The sequence below is a fragment of the Marmota monax genome, unplaced genomic scaffold (genome assembly GCF_021218885.2).
Source record: "Marmota monax isolate L192 unplaced genomic scaffold, Marmota_monax_Labrador192_F-V1.1 WCK01_AAM20220418_F8-fsc00355, whole genome shotgun sequence".
Lineage (NCBI taxonomy): Eukaryota > Metazoa > Chordata > Mammalia > Rodentia > Sciuridae > Marmota > Marmota monax.
Window position 1 is genome coordinate 292,066 of NW_026694765.1, and position 23,978 is coordinate 316,043.

General features: G+C 33.2%; 1 protein-coding gene across 6 annotated transcripts; it reads right to left on the bottom strand.

The window, feature by feature from the left end:
- Positions 1-4,770: 4,770 nt before the first annotated feature.
- Positions 4,771-23,927, bottom strand: Cenpq (centromere protein Q). Of its 6 annotated transcripts, none has more exons than XM_046425108.2 (10): positions 23,775-23,927; positions 23,431-23,607; positions 16,639-16,743; positions 15,851-15,905; positions 14,424-14,515; positions 13,771-13,839; positions 11,287-11,416; positions 7,507-7,626; positions 6,906-6,983; positions 4,771-6,103 (listed from the first exon to the last, which is right to left on the bottom strand). In XM_046425108.2, the coding sequence occupies exons 3-10, from the start codon at positions 16,665-16,667 to the stop codon at positions 5,972-5,974; spliced, it is 705 nt and encodes a 234-aa protein (XP_046281064.1). In that variant the 5' UTR covers positions 16,668-16,743; positions 23,431-23,607; positions 23,775-23,927; the 3' UTR covers positions 4,771-5,971. The 6 variants fall into 6 exon arrangements, with proteins under 6 accessions (XP_046281064.1, XP_046281060.1, XP_058428803.1 ...); XM_046425104.2 differs by having other exon boundaries at positions 14,424-14,544; XM_058572820.1 differs by having other exon boundaries at positions 23,361-23,607.
- Positions 23,928-23,978: the final 51 nt, after the last annotated feature.

Genomic DNA, 23,978 nt, shown 5'->3' on the forward strand with positions numbered 1-23,978 from the left:
TAATGCAAAGAGTAGGAATAACAAGTATTTGTTGATGATTTACTGACTTATTACCTGGCTTGTTTCCCAAAGAATGTAAGACCACTTATGGAATAAGTAAAATACATGAAGAAAAATTAAGTTGAAAGCTCAAAGGGAAAATATAGTTACAAAAAGAATATAGATTCAAGAGTGAGGTTAGTTCCATTATTTGAGAATGTTCCTACTCACTAAAATTTATTTCTAACCCACAAATTAATACTTGTAGTGCTTTTACAGTAATTTTAAGACATGCATAGAGCAGTAGAGTTTTTTCTTCCAATACACTTCCCACTAAGGTTGTTCAGGGCATACTCTGCTTTCTTGTTTCTGCCATCAATTACTGTAAACAAGTGTTCTTTTCATGGTCCCTCTGGTACCATTAAAAAAAAAAATTAATGCTTTCTGTTGATTTTGCTGTTTAAAATAGTGTATAAGGGCTAATTTGACATTTCTAAGTTCAAAATGGCTATAATGGGCCTTAAAGACAAAACACATGTAACAGACAAGTTTCACTAACACATCAATTATAATGTTCTCAACCATGAGTTCAATGACAATGAATCAACAATAATGAATCAACAGTAAATATGAAATGATGTATCTTTGAACAAAAGTACATGTAAAATAAGGTTTTGTATTACCTACTTAATGAAACCAGAGGCTTAGAGGAACATAACTTATTATTAGGTTGTTGTTTCAATATTGGCTAGGTCTGTGTTCGACATGACTATCATGAAACAAGAGGACTTTCATATACAATCAGGAATCAACTGTACTTGCAGGAAGTGAGAGCCCACATTTGATTCTGAGCTGTTTTATTATATATCACACAGAGAAATGATCATGCTCAATTATATGATTCAGATGCTCATAAAAATATCATATGCTCTATTTCTTAGCATTTGCTTATTTTTTCACTTATGCCATCTCTAAAGTCCAGTTCTCCAAATTTTTAATAATCAAAACCCTCCTTGATCAGGCATTAATCTACCCCCCTAGACTAAGCTCTTGCAACTCACAAACAAATTACTCAGGGTGACAAATTAAAACAAGAGACATTTCTCCCATGGGTTCACATAAAAGACACTACAGTTAACATTTGAAAATATGCCTTCAGTAAACAGTGACACATTTATGGGATTATGTCACTAAATACAAAGATCTTTTTTTTTAATGACACAAACAGAATGCAGAAATCTTCACAGATGGAGAAAACATTTTTACACATTTTTGAATTATATTAAAAAGTCATAATGACAATTATGAACTCTGAAACCGACAAGATCACCATGTCATACCCTCCCGCTCAACACAGGTTCCGCATAATCAGTATGTGTTCTAAAATTGAAAGGTCAATGTTTGTAACTCCTTTAGCCTAATGCTTACCAAAAACAGACTCATGAATTGAAAGTCTTTGTCAAGAAAAATGGTCATATGCATATCAGTTTTAGGAACTGAAGATTCTTTGGAGCATTTGAAGTGTTCATTAGAGCAAGTACCTGAAATGCTTTTGATTAATATTAATCATAAACATTAGATCTGTTTTTATGGTATGATACAGCATTTACAATACAATGGTGGGTCTTTTAGGAAAAACTTTTCTTTTTAATCACTCACAATTCAATGTTCGTAATTATTTTTTTATATTATAAACGCTTTTGATTCTGAGAGATTACTCTCTATTACTCTAGTTGTGCCCAAATCACAATGCAGTTTCATATTTCATAACACTCATTGTCCTCATATCAAGAAATTTAAAAAGAAAATACAAACAAAACAAAATGTACTTATTCTTTCTGCATAAGGTGGACTTCATCTCTATTTCTCCCGTTCTTCGCTACAAATTATAACCTAATGATTTTACTATTTTAGTAGCGGGGGGGAAAAAAGCTTACCTGCTATTGAGAGTTCAGTCTGAAACTGAAATCTCTTAGCTGTGTATCAGTGCAGTAGCTCCTCCTGTATAAATGGTAAATTTATACTTAAGGCTATTTCCCTAATTAGTGGAAAGAGGGAGGGAAAAAAAAACCCCACACCTGTAGAAGGGGAGGGCTTATGATCTTCGTAAGGTGACAATCATCTCAAACAGAATGTAAGTACTTTTGTTCTACCTCTTTCTATCCCATTTAATCTTAACGGTTTAAAAGCAAGGGAACAGTAATCTTGATTTGGAGATGAATATTTTTAAGACACCATACAACTATCTATTCATCAGGATCTCATGGAAGAGGATAAATATGGAATGTGATACAAGCAAATGAGGAATAAGAAAGTGATATAGAGGTACTGATCTTTGAGGTATTTTTACCTGACAAAATGATTTTGCTGCCCTAAACTTTCAAAGCTGCAAGGGAAAAAATCTCTGGACAGGATACTTGTGGAATTGAGTAATTTTGTAAATTTTAATTCCTTCACCTTATTCTTTGAGAAAGTTTACTTTTCCTAAAATGGCTGCAATCTTAAACCCAGCACAAGTATTTGCTTGGATATCTCAGCACACATGGCAATACCTAAGTTTTGGAATGGTAAGTCATACAAATGTCTCTTCAGCATATGGAGAGTGGTTCAATTTGAATGTGGTCACATGGGAGGATGTTCTTCACTATCTTTATGTTTCATAAAATTAATAGACATTCTCTACTAGAAGATACTAGTAATACATTGGGCAGTTGGTAGTTAAAAGTGACTGGAAAAATTGTTTTAAATATCAATTATGGATCAAAATAAGTGTTTTTTAACCTTGGTGTATTCACAATTTTTAATTTTTAAAAAAACATGTTACTGAGGGCAACACATTTTCCTGTTTGTACTCCTAGAGAACTTATTTTTTTCCTAAATGTTAATAGTAAAATAGATTTAAAATTTGAATAGAAGCTGTTATTTACAGAAAAGAAATGTTATGGTATGAAGTACAATATCCTAGGGAAAACTAATAAATTTAGGGAGGGTAGGATTATTTATGGACTCTGAAACATAAAATAATTTCTCTAAGTTTAGATTACATCCTGATTCCATGTGCATCCAAAACAAACTTCCAATCTTTTTGAAAGTTCTTTGTTCTCTATTAAACATCAAAAATAATAAGAATAGCTCCTCTTTGCTTGAAGGAAAAATAATAAAAAAGACAAAATGTACTTTCCAGGAAAACTGCTTTGGTTGAAGGAAATTAAATTTGAGATAGACTAACTGGGATAAATTGAATTTTTAATTCTGAGATTAAAAGGAAAAAAAACAAAGGAGGTAAATGAAGGTTGCCAATGTCAGATAAATTTAAAGGTATTTTCTTAGGTAAACTCAAGTAACAATAAACCCAGTAATAACAAATTATCATTATACTCCCAAAATACATGATTTTTTTTCTTTAGTAGAATTTACTCATTAGATTCAGTAGCCCCTTCTATGTGTAGCTTAGTAGAAAATTCTTAAGTGTCAATTATTTTTTTTCACTTCCTAGTTCAATCTCTTACTAATTGTGTGATCTTAAAAACAGTTAATTAACCTTTCTGTGCCTCAGTTTCTTCATCTGCTGGAGAAAATAGTGACTACTGAGGTTTAATCCTATAGGGGATTAAAGATTGTAATTAACATTGGTATAAATACATGTATACATGTAATGGACTTAGAACAATTCCTGGCATTCAGCAGGCACTCAATAAACACCAGCCATTTTTATCATTGTTTTTATTATATAGCCCTCTTGTCCCACTTGAAATTTGCATTATTAATTTAAAAAATCTCTTTGGGAGCAAAAATGGGATGAAATAGGCCAAAGCACATTTGTTTTTAAATGAAATGAACCACTCTATAGTGGTTTTATGAATTTAAAAAACATTATCTTTCTCTCTGTACAATATTAAAACATATAACCATCTTTGTTTATGGTTGTTACAACACATTCATAGCCCTATAACAGAAGTTAACAAGGGAAACAAATACTTAGACCAACCAAGAGAAAGCGGTTCTGCCATGGTTTAGAAGTAAAGAAATACATTCAATAGAAGCAACTTTTAATAAGAAAAGCTAGTTAGAACACAAAACAGGCTCAGTCCCTTTAGACATGCTAAAGCCCAATTGAGAAATGTGTTTGTTCTTGCTTTCATTTTTTCCTTTCTCTGAATATTTCTTGATAAATGAAACACGAGTGGATTTAGTCTTATGCTTAGAAACTAAGCCAATGCAAACCATTCAAATACTAATTAATTTTGACAGGTGCAACTGCGTTTTTTGGTAAACAGAGAATGCCAAGAAATTCTATCCAACCAAATAAAAGTAAATCCCTTAATTTTAGGTTCCAGCACAGGTGCCTCGTATTAAACAAAGCCTATTTGCTAGATATGCACAACTAAGAGTTGGGCAAATCCAAGGGCTCATATAAAGAATTTTAAATGATTACATTACACTACAGTCTGTAACACATCCATCGTCTCTCTCAAAAAATTTAAACCAAATTTTCTTCCTTCGGCAGAATTTTACTTTTAGTTGCTTTGCCAGCTTCCTTTCCTGAAGACTTTCTTCCCCTTTAAAATCCATTACTGATCCTCCTTACCATTACTTCCTAAGAGGAAATTGTGTTTGATCCTTTAACAAGGTGTTTCAGGATCCCAAAGATGTGTGGTTGTGCTCATTACAATTAACATTAACCTCAACCTGCTTAACTACAGATGTGTTCCTGGTGGTCTCTGCCTGGAAGATATTAACAGAATTATGGCATCTTCTAAATAAACTAAGAAAAAGATTCTCAGACAGAAAAACAAATGGTAGTTAATTTACTTTACAAACAGATAAAAGAACTGAGACAGTATACAGTATGGCTTAGGAAAGTTTTTTCATATATTTATAGTAAGCACTTATTGACACAAATAAGCTTACTACATAATAAGGACAAGTTTATAAGAAAGGGATTTGTGGGGGTCCAGTTTGAAATGACAATAGCCACCTTAGTAGTAAGCATCATCTGGTCACCAGGAGACTCTGGAGGTCACCATGGTGACCATGTATTCCAAACTCTGTACAATAAGCAAATTCATTGTTAGTCAGCTAAGCATTTGTGTGGGACACTAACACCTGAACTGTCTCTTAACTGACTTTTGACATGTTAACAGTATTTGAGAAAGCCAAGGTGCATTTTGGTTGACTGTGAGATACCTTCCTCCTGCCTTAGGGTGAAGGGATTCTCCACAGTCTTTAATAAACTGCATTTTATATAATCCTGAATTTGTCTACTGCCTTCTTAGGTTTCAGTATAGTTTACCTTTGGCAGTCAGTTCTTATACACTCAACTTTCCCAAAACAGTTTTTTGGTTGATTTTTGTTTTAAGGTCTAAATGTGCTTAGGTTCCTGTTTAATAATAATTTTTAAAAATAAAAGTATGCTTTGATGAAGGCAGAAAATAAATATTCAACATCTACTCCTTAACCAACCAAAGAAATAAAATTTGATGTTACTTTTAAAGTTAAAGATACCTGGCAAATCTTAATCACTCCACAAAAAGTTTGTGAGTTAGATAAAAGTGAAGGCATTTGGGAATTTCTCAAGTTCCAGGTGACTAGACAAAAAAAAAAAAAAAAAAAAAAATACAAGCTATCAGCTAAAGAATGAGTGACAGCAAATACTTACATAATTATTCATTAGGCACTATACATAAACACTTTACATATAAGAAGTCACGATATGCCAATTATATGCTAACCAATAAATGAGCTTCATACAGTCATTATAAATCATTAGGTCATGACTATTCTTATTTTATGTGGCAAATAACTGCAAGATACAACAATATAAATAGTGATCTTCTAGATTTAGCAGCTGCTCTAAACAGTTTTCAGGACTACATTAGATGCTAATTTTAAGTGATTTTAGGCTTTGGCCTCTGTAATACAATCATAAGTTAACAGTTTTACAAAGTCATAAACATTAAATTAATATGAAACAATCTAAAAAAAAAACTCTTTAAGAGGCATCTAGTTTCTTATAGGCTTCTTCGATGAACATTGACAAGTTCTTCATATGGGATGAATTGTGAAGAACATCCAAGTCCTTTAGAAGAGCATTTTGGTTTGGAATTAGCATCAAAATTTCTTTCTGTAGGTAAAATGGTGTAATCAGTTCTTAATATTTTCTTATGAAAAATGCCTGTTATTTAGAGAGAACAGTATAATACTGTCAAGTACCCACCACCCAAATCACCACTTGTCAACTCATGACTATTCATCTTTCAAATCTATCTTTCCCTTTCCCTATTCTTGCTCCTCTCACCATTGGTGGATTATGGATAGGAAAACAACAAAATAAAATAAAAACAACTGTTAAAATTTATTTCTCAAAATGTATTCTACAGTTATAATAGTGTGTGTGTGTGTGTGTGTGTGTGTGTACTCTCGCGTGTGTATAGCATCATCTGTAACACAAAAGTTATTTATTTTCATCACAATTATATCTTGGTATAGCCATGCAATGAAATGTTACCAACAAGCTATGGACAAGAATGAGAGATCTAGCAAGGCATGGTGGATCATGCCTGTAATCCCAGCAGCTTGGAGGCTGAGGCAGGAGGATTGCGAGTTCAAAGCCAACTTAGCAAAGGCGAGGTGCTAAGCACCTCAGTGAGACCTTGTCTCTAAATAAAATACAAAATAGGGATGGGGATGTAGCTCAGTGGTCAAGTACCCTTGAGTTCAATCCCCAGTACCTCCCACCCCCCAAAAGAATGACAGAAGTATATGAACCAACAAGGAGATATGTTCAAACTATACAGTCAAATGAGATAAGTGATTTGCCCGTTTTTCTCAGGATTAGATTTGTTTAAAGGAAGGAATAGGATATAATTTTACATATATGGAATGCATAATTGGTGGTACAGTCAGTAGGGTAAATGGGTACTTACGTGAAGTGTGGGTGCTTTAAGACTGTTCTGAGAAAGTTCTGGAAGAGAGAGTACCCCACTACAATCCATTTGAAGCATCTAACATAGAAACAGAAAACTAGACATTATTTGAAAATATAGATATTGACCATCTTATTATTCTCCAAAGTTATCTTATTAAAATTTAAGCATTAAAAATTATATCTAAATTCCAGCAATATAATTTTTTCTTTTTTTATTAGAACTTTACAGTTACATGAAGTAGTTGGGTTCATCCTGACATACACACATGGGAACTAATCTCAGTTCATGAGCCCCCTTTTCTCTCCCCCTTTTCCTCTACTCCACCCTCTTCTCTCCCATTTTTCTTCCTTTACTCTACTAGACTTCCTTTTACTCATCTATTAATTTATATTCAATTGGTTCTTTATGTTATCCTATCCTCTCCTCCCCCCTTTCCTTTATTTTACTCTAGCTTTCACATATTAGAGGAAATATTTGATCTTTTAGTTTCTGAGTTTGGCTTATTTCACTTAGCATGATATTCTTCTCCATTTCCATCTATTTACCAGCAAATATCATAATTTCATTCTTTTTCAGCAACATATTTTTAAGCAATTACCTGTTTTACCTTCTCCTCCTCTTCTTCTACTTCATGTGCCACAATTTGAATTTTGTTCTTTAGTCTATGAATATTTTCAGTCATTGATTCTGTGGTCTCTACCATTTTATCTATTTCTTCCTGAATCAGAAAGAAAAAACAATTAATATTTAAATTAAATGTTATCAAATTAACTCCATTATCTATGTTTATATATGCATATACATATATAGATAGTCTTAAATACCTCATATATAAGACAGTTTGGGAAGAAAATACTGAATTTTTCTGTTTCTTTCAAAAAACTGACTTCCTAGAAAGCTGTTTTGCCAATGTAATAATGCCTTATAAGGAAAATGAATTTCACTGGAATAAGGAGATATACTCTATGTCCATGAATGCTTCTTTAAAAACTTACCAAAGCTGCTAGTATCAGAGATCCTTGAAGACCCAAATGTGAGTCCAAGGACTGATAATGAGCACATACAGCAGCCTTCCTTGCGTATGATATAACTTCAGGTAACAGAGAAACTAATTTTAAAGTTTTTTCATTTAGTTAGGAACATTTGCATGTCTGCTATTTTAGTTTGTCAAAGAAGGCAATACTAGTCATTAGAGCTGGGATAGTAATAAAAAATAGTGACAGTTTCCCACAGACATGAATAAAATGAGTATGGGAAAAAACAAAGGAATGTGCTGGTTGTAGGCCAAGTATAGAATTAGTTAGCTTCCAGAATTCTAAAGAGTATTAAGTACTGTACTGAAATTCCTAGCAAGAGTTAATGACAGCAATGCTTCTGGGAGTTAGAGAACAATTAAATAGATCTTAAAGAAAATATTCAGAGGTAATAACTCTTAATACTGTTCAGTAATATAGCCAATGCTACATCGATATTATTCTGCAAATACTGGAAGCAGAATTGTTGCTGGCAATTATAGCAGTATTCTTCAAGAAATATAATATTTATGTAAAATATAAATTCTAAATGGCTATTTTCTTAAAAGTGCACCTGCAGGTATTGGTAACTGCCAATTACAGCTTTAATAAACTTCAAGAATTATAAATGGCTTTTACATTTTTAAATGAGAGTTAAAAACCAAACCAAAAGAATATGCAACAGGGAAAATATGTGTTCCACAAAATCTAACTTGTTTATTGCCTGGCCTGTTACAGGACAAGTGTGCCAATCCTTGAGTGCCCAAAATGTTGAGACTGAATTTAACTCACTAGAATGCAAACTCCACAGAGGAAGACTTTAATTCTTGTTTTGTTTTTTTTTTTTTTCACCAGGGATTGAACTCAGAGGTGCTTAACCACTAAGCAACATTCCTAGCCCACGCCCATCCCCTTTTTTAAGATAGGGTCTCACAAAGAAAAAAGTTACCTATAATAAGGATTAAAAGTTTTCATTAAAAATTTAAAAATTTTTTTTGTAGCATTGTTTTGCCTATCTTCTTTGAGTATTATTATCATTCTCATGCTGTTTCTTCATCAAAATTTTGTCATTCTTTTTCAATTCCTTTAAAAAACATTTTTTTTATGATTTAAATTGTTTTCTCAGTTTATCTTCTTTTTAATCATACACATGATCTGTTCAGTCTATTTGCTTTAGTGTTTCTGCTAATTTAACTTGCAAATGCAAACTATTTACCTAAATATCTAATTCTTTCCTGAATTCTGTAACTTCATTTATTAGTAGTTTTAACACTGATTTACGATATTTTTTTCCCACACCTTCTATCATTTTTTCAATTTCTTTCAACTCAGTTGAGATATTAGGTTAGTGTTCTTCTGTTTTGTGCCCTTGTCCTTTTGGCATGCTTTTTAAAAATTGTCTATAGGAATGCTATTTTTGTTCCTCATTTTCAACATTTGTTTATGCTGATTTTGAAACCCTATCGCTCCATTGTTATGAAAGATCTGGAGATTAAAAAAACAATGCCTCAGCAGTTTTAATGTTATCTTCCTAGAATATGAGACTTTGTTCAGAGTTTCCTTTTCCTTAGCATCATCATTAAGAGCACAATAATCAATCATGTTATATAGGAGTAAACTTGTGTTACTATTAACAGGTTTCAGAAAATTACTAACAATAACTCTAGGCTGTAGAGGGAAAAAGCAATGTTTCCAAGTAAGAAACACAAGAGAAAACTAATGTATACAAACAGTTTAAAAACTACTAATTTGAAGACCATCTTATGTAAATAAACTCTGCCCAAAACACCAGTAGTGCTTTCATTGAGTAACTGACTACCACAAGTCTTAGATGGTATTTGTTTCTGTCACATGGATGTATTATTTTAACTGTAAAACAGAAATGTTTCCTCGTATTATAAAAATCACACTATTGCTTACTACTTCTGAATATTTTTAATTGATTTGTGGATATATTAAATATTAAAATAACATTCACCACTATTATTCACTAGAATCTTTTTTTTTAATATTTTTATTTTTAGTTTTTCGGTGGACACAACATGTTTTTATTTTTATGTGGTGCTGAGGATCAAACCCGGGTCCCGCCCGTGCTAGGCAAGCGCTGTACCACTGAGCCACAATCCCAGCCCTCACTGGAATCTTAAAAAGATAACCTAACTGATATCATCTCAGTGTTTATTAAGTGGTGGAGGTGGTGCCAATACTAAAAAGACACCCTGATAAAGTAGTAACACTGGGGGTAGAAACTAAAGGTAGTATTACACTAGGAATAAATGAGGCAACCACCAAAACAAAAACAAAAAAAACCCCTATTTATTTATAATATATTTAGATCTGTGGCTCCTATCTCTTCCACTAAATTCTTAAAACTATGGAAGGCTGGAATGAATTACTTGAGAATTGTGAAAAATGCTAGAAATTCTTGGGGATCTATTGTTTGCATAAAGCACTACTACCTCTACTACCTTGCAATCAGAATTGCTAACAAAGACCTAATCACCACATCTACAAACTACTTCAAATGTTTGAGGAGGACTGGGACTGTAGCTTAGTGGCAGAGCTCTTGCCTACCATGCATGAGGGACTGAGTTCCATCCTCAGCACCACATAAAAATAAACAAATACAATAAAGGCATTCGGTCCATCTACAACTACAAAAAAAAAAACTAAAAAAATGTTTAAGAATACTTGGTCCAAATTGTTTTAGTTTTTATAATTAATTGATAAACTTCTTTAAGGTTCTTATTTGTTCATATATCCACAAATTAAAATTCTTAAAGTTCACCAAGATGGCTAAGGTTATTTCCTATTAAGAAGCAATATAGCATAATGATTAAGCATCAAGCTCTAAAGTCAGACCGATGAGATTAGCATCTCAACTTGAAGCAGTTTGTTTTAAGGTTCCATTAGAAATAATAATGTATGTATTTTATTTCCCATTTGTAAAATGAGATAATTAAGGTTAGACTCTAACTTACTGTGAGGATTAAGAGATATAACTATATAGAAAGCCCTCAATACACTTAAGCTATGATAACAATAATATAATGATTATATCTTCTTGCCATATACAGGATGAAACTAATGTTTGAGATTCTATGGCATCTAGTGATGAATTCCTATAACTTTATAATTAAAAATATTAAGACAGTTATATTAAAACAGTTTGATAGAAAACAACAACAACAAAAATAGGACTATTACTTCACCACAATTATATCAGAAACATTTCAACTTCAGAGACCCCAAATCCAGTATTTATTACTGGAAAAATATTATGGTAATTCTTAAAAATATTTTTTAAAGTCTCTTTCTCTTCCCCCTAACCTTCTAATTATGGATTCTCTATTCAAATTCCATACCTGCAATAATGCCAGACCTTCTTCATTAGCTGTTTCTTGTGCCTTTTCCATTTTCAGTAGATTTGAAACATTAGTTAAATATTTCAGCTTTCTGGGAGGGACTTTCATGGTTTCACACAACTGTAGTAATCTTTAGAATAAAATATTATTGTTTATTTTTGTTTTCAAACAGTTCTCTCTCTCTCTTTTTTTCTGTCCTGATATTCATAAAGGCTATAACATTCTTCTACCAACAATGGCTAAACTATGGTAGAAACTCCTGTCCCTCCTTCCCCAAAAAAGTTCTGGTAAAATTTATGAAGAATTATCTCAGATCATGGCTGTTCACCAAAAGAACACTTTTTATTTTACACACTTAACAACTTACATGTATTTTAAAATCAAATTTTCCTTTTATTACCTATATATGTTTCTTTAAATTTTTTTTTTTAGTTGAAGTTGGACACAATATCTTTATTTATTTATTTTTATGTGGTGCTAAGGATCGAACCCAGTGCCTCGCACGTCCTACACGAGCACTCTGCGCTGAACCACAGCCCCAGCCCTTATATATGTTTTTTAAACTATGATGGCACATAAGTCTATTACTAATTGTGAATTATTGGGTTAAGAGAGTCTACTAGTCAATTTACATTAATCATACATGAGAGTTTTTACCACAAAGTTAATTGAACACCAAGAAGCGCATTACCTAAGCTGGGTCTGAGACTATATCCCAGAATTTTCTAACTGAAGTGAGGGGATAAAAGTATTTTTTCTCCTGTTTTTTTTTTTTTTTTTTAAATAAAGCTGAAAGATGTATACTATAGGGAGCTGTATGTTTACGTTTTTAATCTAGAGAGAACAACTGATAGCTAAAAAGAACTAAAAGAATGGAGATAGCATGCAGAGAAAAGCAGAAACAAGACTAATATGTGAAAATAGGTTCCTGTAGTAAATATCAATTTGGCAGATGCTAAGTTAAACAAAATGAAATATATTTATTTACTGTAGAGATTATTATGTTAATATACCCAAATATAATTTGTCACAGATTATTTTTATTCATAGAATATCTTTAAAAACAAGTGTTTCAAATACGCTTTGAGAAATGCTGCTATAAAAATATTTATTCAGATTTCTAATTAGGACCTGGTTTAGATTCTAATGCTGCACTCTGTTGTGTCAGAAGTAAGAATATCATGGGATGATTACTTTGGTAACTAAAGAAAGTGAGTTGTGAAAGTAAAAATGTAAAGAAAATAGGCAGGCTTTGAAATATATATCTCCATAGCTACATGAAGAGAACTGCCTATCTGTTGCATATAATTTCATCTTTTCTGATACTCTGACATCAATTATTATGTACTATGATATTGTCATTCATATGCTAAGCAACACTGTTTGTCTTATATAGTTAAAAAAAATTTTTTTTTTTTTGGTACTAGAGGTTAAACCCAGGGGAACTCAACCACTAAGCCACATCCCCAGCCCTTTAAAATTTTTTTTTTATTTTGAGACGTGGTCTCACTAAGTTGTTTAAGGTCTAACTAAACTGCTGAGGCTGGGTCTAGAACTCGTGATCCTCCTACTTCAGCCTCCCAAGCTGCAGGGATTATAGGTATGCGTCATCACGGTTGTCACTGTCTTATGAGTTTATATAGCTGGTTTTATTATACTTCTATTCATTGATTTTTTTTGGTATCCTCCTTGTTCTTTAATAGTGGCCATTATATCTTTATGAAGCTTATAAGCTTGCTTCCAGTAGTCCTTCTTTAATCTGTTCAATTTCTTTTAACAAACTCCTACCCTCACCTACCCCATTCTATCCCACTCTATTTTGCTACTATGGATTGAAAACTAAAGAAAAGGAAATAGAATTTGTGCTCAAAGGACTCATAGAAGATAAAAAACTAGTTCACAGACATTTCTGGGCTAACCTGAAACTGAGATATAAAACATGATTTTATGAAAAGAATAATTGTGCTAATACTAGAAAAAAGTAATCACTGAAAATCATGGGCAGTGGTGTGGTTTTTAAGAACACTTGAAAAGAAACCTGTTAATGACTTGTCACAACATAAAGAGCAAAAATAACTTGGAAAATTATACCTGCTCCTTGTGCAAATAGGGTAACACAATATGAAGTAGAGGAAAAACCACAGAAAACGGTTAAAAATACAATAGTGAATTGTTAACTTCAAATTGTTAAAAATGAAGTCTAAAGAAGTTAAAGTTGAAATATTTTTCAAATTTTGACACAGGACAATGAAACATGGCAATAAGAGTTTTGTGATTCTCTGGTATTTTATATAAATTCTCTGAAACTGAAATTATTTCAGTAACACATGCAGCAGCAGTTTAGGTGAGAACACATATTTCCAAGCTGTGTACTTTATTAAAAAAAAAAAAAACAACTTACATTTCATAAATGTCAATTTTAGCAACAGAAACAAAATCAGACTTTAAAAAATTAGTCATTTTTTAGTTGCATAACTATATTACCTTATCTTCAGGTAGTTGAGATGACATTGTATTTGTTCCTTTTCTTTAATTTTGTTACTCAAAATTGCTCTAGGAAAAAAATATTTTAAATAAATATTTATTTAAAACACAAATGAATATGTGTACTTTTTCTCTCTGAATCCTCTCTAGTGCTCCTCTTCACTAGACAGGCAGAATCAATCACTTTTCCTTTTATATTAAATATGTTTTAAACCAAAGTATAATGCAATTTTAAAAATCATTGTATAATAAGAATTTTTGTGTCTCACTCTTCTGATAGAATTTAGCTCTACAATAGCAGAATTCTGTCTTGATTTCTTTGTATCCCCAGTAGCATTGTAGCTTCCATAGAAAGAATCACTTTGAACTCAATTTCTTCCAGCATCCTTATTGACAGAACAAATTAAAATTTTTACAGAAAGCAGATAAGGCCACAAAGACTAGACTTTTATTTTACTGACAGAATCCTAAGTTTCAAAAATTAAAGAAGACTTTTTGCAGAAGGTTAATGCGCTCATAAGGTATTAAATTTATCTTCTTCTGAAACAGAAAAGGAATCCATCACTTTAACATATAGTGATATTTTTAAAAATGTCTATAGGAAACAAATAAGTAGGAACCAAATGAGTTAAAAGGAAAAATTGTATACTCACATTATTACTGATTCTATCATAGTTTGCAAATGCTCTCTGGTACTGTTTGAAAGAAGTTGCCAGGTTTTTCTCTTGTTGGATGCTATCTTTATCTGTTTTAGATTAGTATGTTTTATTTGTTCTGTTATTGATAATAGAAGAAGACTTTGATCAATTCAGAAAGCTTGCTTGTTTTTACTTAAAAATTACTTTTTCTAAAATCTAAAAACGTTAAGGGAATTATGAAAACAAAAAAATTCACTTTTATTACATAGCTATAATGTGCAAGGTGTTAAATATGAGGGGTTTTTTTTTTTGCCTACTATTATGTTAACTGAAACACTAATATTGGAATACAAACTTCAAATATACTAGGGATTGAACTCAGGAGCACTTAACCACTGAACCACATCCCCAGGCCTATTTTGTATTTTATTCAGAGACAGGGTCTCACTGAGTTGCTAAGTGCCTCACCATTGCAGAGACTGGCTTTGAACCCATGGTCCTCCTTGTCTCAGCCTCCTGAGCCACTGGGATTACAGGTGTGCACCACCGTGCCCAGCTCAAATAATTTTAATTGAAGAACTAAGCTATAATTATTACAGCTTGGTACTCAGAAATGACTTGAATTCCTTAAGAACTTCACTAAGACAAGAAAATGATTTCTACCAAATACTGGATGGGAACTGGAACAAAACAGACTAATGGAACCACAAATAGATGTTCAGTATGGATTACATTGTACTTATAAGGAATAAACAAGAATACATAGTATTGGCTCCCGTAAATATCCGTTTGAAGAAAAACAATGTTAAAAAATTACAGATGTGCAGAGCATTACAAAAGAAAAAAGGACTGTGCCCTATGGAAGTATAAAACCAGAACCTCATCTTTGGGGAGGAAAGACACAAATCATACCAATGAAGAAATGATGTTCAATGGGGCTGAGGATGTGCCTCAGTGCTACAGCACTTGCCTGGCATATGTGAGGCCCTGGGTTCGATCCCTACCACCACCCCCCAACACACACACAAGGAAAAAAAGACGCAATGTTTAAGAAAACAACAACTTCAAACTAATTATTCCAAACAAACTTAGTGGTTCAAAACTAATCTATACAGTTATACAGTAGTGATAGAACATAAAGCATATTTGTCTTGAAGAGAAATAAGTAGGTTTGTCTCTATTCATAGATCAGTAATAATTCAGATTGTGATATGATTTTTCTCTAGTCCTATCAACTTAGTTGCATAGAAGCCTAGATGGTATTTTGTTGGAGATATACAGTAAAATTTCAGTTGACCAAAATAATAAACATATCTTACAAAAATCTGAATTTCAGGATTTATTATTATCTTTAGCTTTTGCAGAATCTATAAACAAGACGCTGAAAATTTGTTCACGACTTGAAAAAGTCACACAGTAGATAAGATATAGGCAAGGAATACCTTCAGAAGACAAATTCTTTGGATGATTTTTATTTCTTTTTCCTGTGTTTCTAACCTAAAAGGAAACACACACAGAATTAAACAACAGATAAATATCATCGTAACAATAGATTTGTCATATATATTGAAGAGGATTCATATACCCTCTTGTGGGTAGAAAAAAAGTTGCTGGTATTGTTTCCACAGAAAAAAAATTTTTGATCAATTCATGTATTCTTTAATAGGGAAGGGCTGCTAGATATATGCCTGTAATTCCAGGCAGGCTGAGATAGGAGGATGGCTAGTTAGTGAGACACTGTCTCAAAAAAAAAAAAAAAAAAAAAGGCTGTGGCTAAGTAGCTAAGCACCACTGTATTCAATCCCTGGTACAAAAAAAAAAAGGGGGGGGGGCAAATTTAGTTAGAATTATAAATTTCCCCCCAAACTATTTTCTCTCTATGCTAATAAAAATCTACACTAAAAGACAGACTCTTGTCTTTTAACATAGAAATGTGATAAGAATGCATAGACTTTATTCCTAACCTTTGCATTTAAACATCTTAGCAATACCCCCAGGGACCCTTCTTCCTCCAAGAATTCTATGGTCAATGTTTATTTTTAGATTTGGAAGTAAGTAACAATTTTTATTTGACAACTTCCTAAATGTTAGAAAAGTTTCCAGACTATGAGATGAATTTTATAATTTGTACAAAGTCTGATCCTCAGACTTCAAACATTTTTCTCAAATACAAGAGATGATGTTCCTAATCAAAAGAGTACTAAATGGTGAGACCTGATATTTTCATTACCTGTTTCTCAGACAATTCCAGTTCCTCATTATCGATTTTTCTTTTTGAACTTCTTTTCAACTGTTGAGACTTCTTAGAAGCATTTGCTTTACCAGGCATCTCGATCTACATAGTAAAAGAGTAACAATGTTTTAAAAAGTGTGTAAAAATGAAAAGAACACTGAAAAATGCTAAAGCCTACACAAAGTTTTGTTATAATTTTTCCTTCTTTAAAAATAATAATTTAAATAAGTTATAGGAAGAGTATTATATGTTTTTAATACATTTAAACATTTTAAAACAAATAATTTGGCATTTTTGTATCAGGAGATCTAATTCAATTTCATTTTTTGAAATTGTTTCAATTTTTATGGCTTTAAAAATAATTTAAAAATGCTTTTGCATCTTTCACCTCCTATCCTCCATACGTTATCTCCATGTTAATATCAAAAAATTATAAAGAGACAGAAAATGTCAGATCAAAGAATAATATCTTCTGATTTTAAGTAATGGGTTTTCCCATTGTTCAATTTATGGAAAAGATGGGAGGAGGTAATTTTTACGATTATATTATCAATGAATATTTGTGGATATTAATGTGACAGCCTGACACTTATAAGGATTTAAGTCACATTTAAATACACTATGTACATTTTAACAAGAGTACAAAAGTATACCAACTACAAAATACACATGGGAATGGTGATGTCAATGAGAATACTCAGAACAATTCCTTTTCCCTAATAGCCCTTTATCACCAAAGTCATTTCTGATAGAGGAATGAGTTATATATTCTTATGCTAGACCACAGGAGTAAATAGGTTACAAGTTAGGTATAGTACACAAGGAAATATGTATACACACACACACATATATATATATATGCATATATTGTTTATAGGTACATATACTGGATATATAAAGTACTCACCATTCCTTTTCTAAACATACTTCTCTCCTACTGGTAATTCTGCCATTCATGTACACACTGTCCCTTTGCCTGAGCTGCTCTCTCCCCTATCTTACCTATCCTCTCAGATTATGAGCCATCTTCTTCCCAAAACCTACCTAAAAATGCTACTTCATTTATTCCAAAGTTTATGGGCTCTTATGTCCTCTTTCATTTTACACTTACAGTTTGGATGTTATTCACTTTCTCTTAACATTCTTTACCCAATAATATGTAATTCAGCACTATTTTAAATTTGATTCTCAAATTGGTGCAATTCCTTTAAATACAGAAATTGAGAATAACTTCAGAGGTAATGCTTTGTTTTTCTCCATTTATTATGATGCTGGCTTTGGGTTTATCATATACACAGCACTTTTGATGAAGTTCCTTCTTGTTGTAGTTCTACATCGTTTTTTAACACGAATTGGTGATGAATACCATCAAAGGCTTTTTCTGCATCTATTAAAATGATCATGTATGCAACTTCAGTCCTCAATTACATTTATGTTATAGATTATATTTATTGGTTTACATATATTGACCCAACCTTGCATATCTGAATGAAAACAACTTAATCATGTTGTACAATATTCTTAATGTGCTTTTAAATGTGGATAGCTAATCTTTACTAAGGATATATGCATCTACATTCATCAGGGATTTTGGTCTACTTTTCCTTCCTTGATGTATCCTTATCTGATTTTGTTATCAGCGTGATACTGTGTTCATAGAATGGATTTGGGAGGGTTCCCTTCCTTTCTATTTCATGGAAATACTTTGGAGTGTACTGGCACAAGTTCTTTAAAGATATTGTAGAATCCAGCTGAGAATCCATTTGGTCCTGAGTTTTTCTTGTTGGAAGGCTTTTTATTACCACTTCAATTTTGCTGCTTGTGTTTTGGTCTGTTGAGGTTTTCTCTATCTTCCTAGCTCAATATGGGTAAGTCATGAGACTAGAAATTTGTCAGTATCTTCTGAATTTTCCAAATTATTGAAATGTTTATGTTCAAATTAGTCTCTGAAGATCTTCTGGATTTCAGCTATGTCTGTGGTGATATCTCCTTTTTCATCTTTAATTGATTTGGGTGTTCTGCCTCTCTTGGTTAATTCACCAGGGTATATACATCTTATATGTCTTTTCAAAGAACCAACTATATGTTACACTTATCCTTTCTATTGTTTTCTATTCTTTATTTCATTAATTTTGGGTCTGATCTTAATTATTTCCAGTTGGAATTAGTTTTTTTTTCCTAGGGCCTTGAAATGTAACAACTGATTGTTTATTTGGGATTTTTTAAGTATAGGTATTCAATGTACTCTTACCACTCCTACTCAATATAGTACTTGAAATTTTAGTAATGCATAATTAAGACCAAGAAGGAAATTAAAGGGATATAAATAGGAAAAGAAGAAATCAGCTTATCTATTTGTAGATGATATGATACTACACATAGAAGATCCAAAAAACTCCACCAGACTTCCAGAGCTGAATTGAGCAAAGTAGCAATATACAAAAATCAATAGCTTTTCTATACAGCAATAATGAACTTACCTGCCCCCGGCAAATCTAACCAAATTTAGATTTGGTTAAAAGACCTCTATAATGAAAATTACAGGCCACTCCCCCGTACATTCCCCTAGGGCAACTGAGAATCAAACCCTGAATCATTCTACCTCTGAGCCACATCCCTAGCTCCCCAGTTTTTGTTGTTCTTGTTGATTTTACTCTCACTAGGTTGCTCAGGCCAGCATGGAACCTGGATCCTCCTGCCTTAGTTTCCTGCCTTAGTCTCCTGCTTTGCTAGGATTACAGGCATGCACCACTGCATGCACGTTAAAGGAAGAAATTGAAGAAGACATTAGAATATGGAAAGACCATCCATGTTCTTGGATAGGCAGAATTAACATTTTTAAAATGGTCATATTATAAAAGCAATCTACATATTCAATGCATTCCCACTGAGGCAGGACCATAACCCCAGATTAAAACCCTAGGTTAAAGCTTGATTTTTTTGTTTTTATTTTTGGTTGTCTGAGTAGAAGACCCCACTCATGCTTAGATACCCATACATTCTGTTGTTGCCCCAAGTTTCCTTGACTACCCTAACATTAGTTAACCTCATTAAGTTGTTTTGAACCCAAGCAATTCTTTTGTTTTAAGGAACAAGTACAGATAAATTCAGGTAAACAAACACATTAAATAATCCCATTATGGGAATAAGAAATTAAAGTTGTGCACCTTCAATTGAGACAGAGAAAGAGAACAACCAAAGGGGAACTTTCCATTGAAAGGTTGGTTCTTCATCAAAGCAGTATAAATACTCCTAGGCAGTCCCTCTTTGGGACCCCTCCCATGCTGTAGGAGCTTTCCTTGCTTGCTTCTAATAAATCTGCTACTGAATTCTCACCCTCATCATTGTGTACTTCATTCTTTGGGTGCATGAGACAAGAACCCTCCAGCACTCACATGACCCTGTGTTATACCATCAAAATATCACATACATTTTTCACACAACTAGAAAAAAGTCCTAAAATTTACATGAAAGAATAAAAGATTAATAATAGTCAAAGCAATTATGAACAATAAGAATAAGGCTGGAAACATCAAAACACCTGATCTCATATTATACTACACAGCTAGAGTAACAAAAAAGGTATGGTACTGGCATAAAAACAGACATGTAAATCAATAGAATAGAACAGAAAACACAGAGACAAATCCACATAGATACACTTATCTGATCTTTGGCAAGGGAGTCAAAAACATATGTGAGAGTAAGGATAGTCATTTAAACAAATGGTGCTGGGAAAATAGGATATTCATTGGCAAAGAATAAAACTAGATCCCTCTCACCCTGCACAACAAACAACTGAAAGTGGGTCAAAGACCTGAATATTAGACCATATATTTTACAACTGATAGAAGAAAACAAAAGGTCAATACTCCAGCACTCCAGCATATAGGCACAGGCACAGACTTCCTTAATGAGACTCCTAAAGCTCAAGACATGAAACCAAGAATGGACAAGTGGGATGGTATCACATTAAAGCTTCTGCATAGAAAAGGAAACCAAGAGCGTAGAGAGAGTCTACTGAATGGGAGAAAAATCTTTACCAACTATTCTTTCAACAGCTTAATATCCAGAATATACACAGAACAAAAACCACTTAACATTAAAAAACAAAAACAAAACAGAATAACCCTATCAACAAATGGGCAAACAATCTATATAGACATTTCTCAAAAGAAGAAATACAAATGGCCAAGAAATATATGAAAAAAAAATGTTCAATATGCTTAGCAATTAAGGAAATGCAAACAAAACTATACTGCAATTTTGTTTCACCTCAGATAGAACAACAAACATCAACAATACAATAATAGTGGGGTGCAGTGGCATATGCCTGTAATCCCAGCAGCTCAGTAGGCTGAGACAGGATTGTGAGTTCAGAGACAGGAGGATTGTGAGTTCAAACCCAGCTTTAGCAATGACGAGGTGCTAAGCAACTCAGTGAGACCCTATCTCTAAATAAAATACAATAGGGATGGGGATGTGGCTCAGTGGTTTAGTGACACTAAGTTCAATCCCTAGTGCCAAAAAAAAAAAAAAAAAAAAAAAAGAGAGAGAGAGAAAGAATACAAATAATAAATTCTTGTAAGAGTGTAAGGAAAAAGCCTCATATTGTTAATGGGACTAAAATTTAGAACATCCACTGTGGAAATCAGTATAGATTCTTCAAAAAACTAGCAGTGGAATGATCCTACGACACAGCTATTCCACTACTTGGTATTTATGCAAAATAATTAAAATCAGTATACTATGGTGATACACACATGCATATGTTTATAGCAGCGTATTTCACAATAGCCAACTTATGGAACTAGCCTAGATGTCTGTCAAAAGATGAATAGTTCAAGAAAATGTGATATATATATATATATATATATACACACACACAATAGAGTTTTACTCAGCCATAAAGAATGAAACTATACCCTTTGTTGGTAAATGGATGGAACTGGAAAATATTATATTAAGTGAAGTAAGCCAGACTCAGAAAGTCAAGGATTGAATTCTTTTTCTTATATGTGGAAAACAGATGGAAAAAAAAGTGATCCCATGACAATAAAAGGGAGACTAATAGAGTAAGAAAGGAGATTCAAAGGGAGGAGGGAAAGAGGAGGTACTGTAGAATGAAACTGACCAAATTACACTCTGTCCATATATGAATATACACAATCATCCTCACTTTTATGTATACTTATAATGCCCTAATTAAAAAAATACAATGGAGACAAGTAGAGTAGAGGCAGTAAGGAAAGGGGAGGTACAGGGAAATGAGATTGATCGAAGTATGTTATGTGCATTTATGAATATGTCACAATGAGTCCCACCATTATGTATAAGTTATAATGCTCTAATAAAAACTACAAAAAGAAATTGAGCATAATAAAAGTTTCCATAACAATATGAAAAAGTAATTTTATGTATGTCAAGTCTAATCATAAAATAATTGACCTTGTTTTTTGAATCTCATTTTTCTGGTGTAATATTTAAAGAGTGGACTTTATTTTTAGACCAATTATAGTTTTACAGTGAAACTGAGCAGTAAATATAGGGAGTTCCCATATAGCCTCTGCCTATGCCAATCCACTCCAATTTCCCCCATCAACATCTAACACCATAGTACTGGAGCTGCTACAACAAACCTACCTTGTCATATGAACCCAAATCCATAATTTAGATTACAGTCCATTACTGATGTTGTACAGTCTATGGGTTTGAATAATAATTAATTTTAAATTGTATTTTACAAAAGTATCAGTTGTGCATGACAAGATTTTTAAAAAAAAAATCAGTCCTTTGTCAAGATTTTAGAAATAATTGTTTTAATACTTACTTGAGGTCATAAAACACAGCATAAAAGGTTTCTAAACCTCAGCATTATTAATATTTTGTATGGGATAATTTTTGGAGTTGTTGTTGTAGGAGGCTATCCTGTGCACTGTAGATATTTAGAAGTATTCCTTGTCATCATGCTTCAGAAGCTAGAATCCACCCACTCACAAAGAGTGAAAACCAAAAATGTCTCCATACATTGTGAAATTTCCCCTGGTGCAAAACTGCCCTATGTTGATAACCACTGCTATGGTGGTTAAGAGTAAGCCAGGGATGAGGATAAATAAATTGTGCAGGCTGCAAATCCTAGCTCTGCCACTTAACAAGCTATATAGCTTTGAAATAATTAATTCAGTTACTGTATTAGTAAAATAGCTTAATAAGAGTACTAACATCAGAGGTGTCTGAGGGGCTAAAATGATTTATTACAGAACATATAAAGTGTATAGAACAATACTTGGGTCACAGTAAGAACTCAATAAACAAAAGTCATCATTTCTATCATATTGGGATAACTGTGGTGTATACAAAAAGAAACAGAAATTTTTTCCTGTTTCTGGATCCACAGGAAACCATAGCCTTGTCATAGTGACTAGAAACAGATATGGCAATTCCTATCTATCATGTGGTAACTGCTATGAAAGAGATATGACTGAATGAATACCTCAAATTTGATTCCGTGTACATGTAGGAATATACAGTATTTAAAGAAACCATTATTTGAATTACACTTTGAAATATTTAGCCAGAAGAAGAATGAATGAATGAAGTATTTAAGAGAAATCGGCAAAAGCAACGGCAGGTCAGAGGGAATGAAACTGGTGTCGACGGCAGGAAACCTTCAGCGAGGCTTTCACAGTGTAAGGTAGGAGTAGAAAGAAACAAGGCACCAAGGAGAGTTTGCAGTCGGACTGTACACCAAAGAGGGAGGTATCCCACGTAGTCCGGTTTCTCCATCACCTTGCTGAAGCTCAAATCAGGGTGCTCAACCCAGAGGGCACAAGAGGGTGCACGATCCCTGAAGAAACACGGACACTGCTCTCTAAAGCTGCACTTCGTTCACCACCGACTGCGCAGAGCTTCAGGAATGTGGCCAAGGAGGATGACCACAGTGAGGACGGTGCGCAGCTTCGCGCCCTGGAGAAAAAACAAATACCTCAGCCTTCGGCTCCTGAGTGCAGACCTTTTGGGACATCGGACATTTCCCCTTGAAAAACCGCCTCGCTCGTCAAACAGAAATCTCGGAGTTTGCTATAAACGCGTTGGCTACAAAACTCATCCCTTAACCTGGATTCACGACTCACCACTGACTGATTCTTCTTCAGTCTCTCTGGAACTTGTGCTCAGACTACTTCGCGCCCAAATAATCAAAAGCCGGAGACCCGGAATAACGTGAGAAGAAAGCGGAAATGCTTGCAGTAGAAGGCGGTCGTCCAGGCCTGCTCCTGACGTCATCAGAAGCGCGCTCGCAGAACGTGTGATTTGATTGGTCTGGCAGAGGGCGGTGT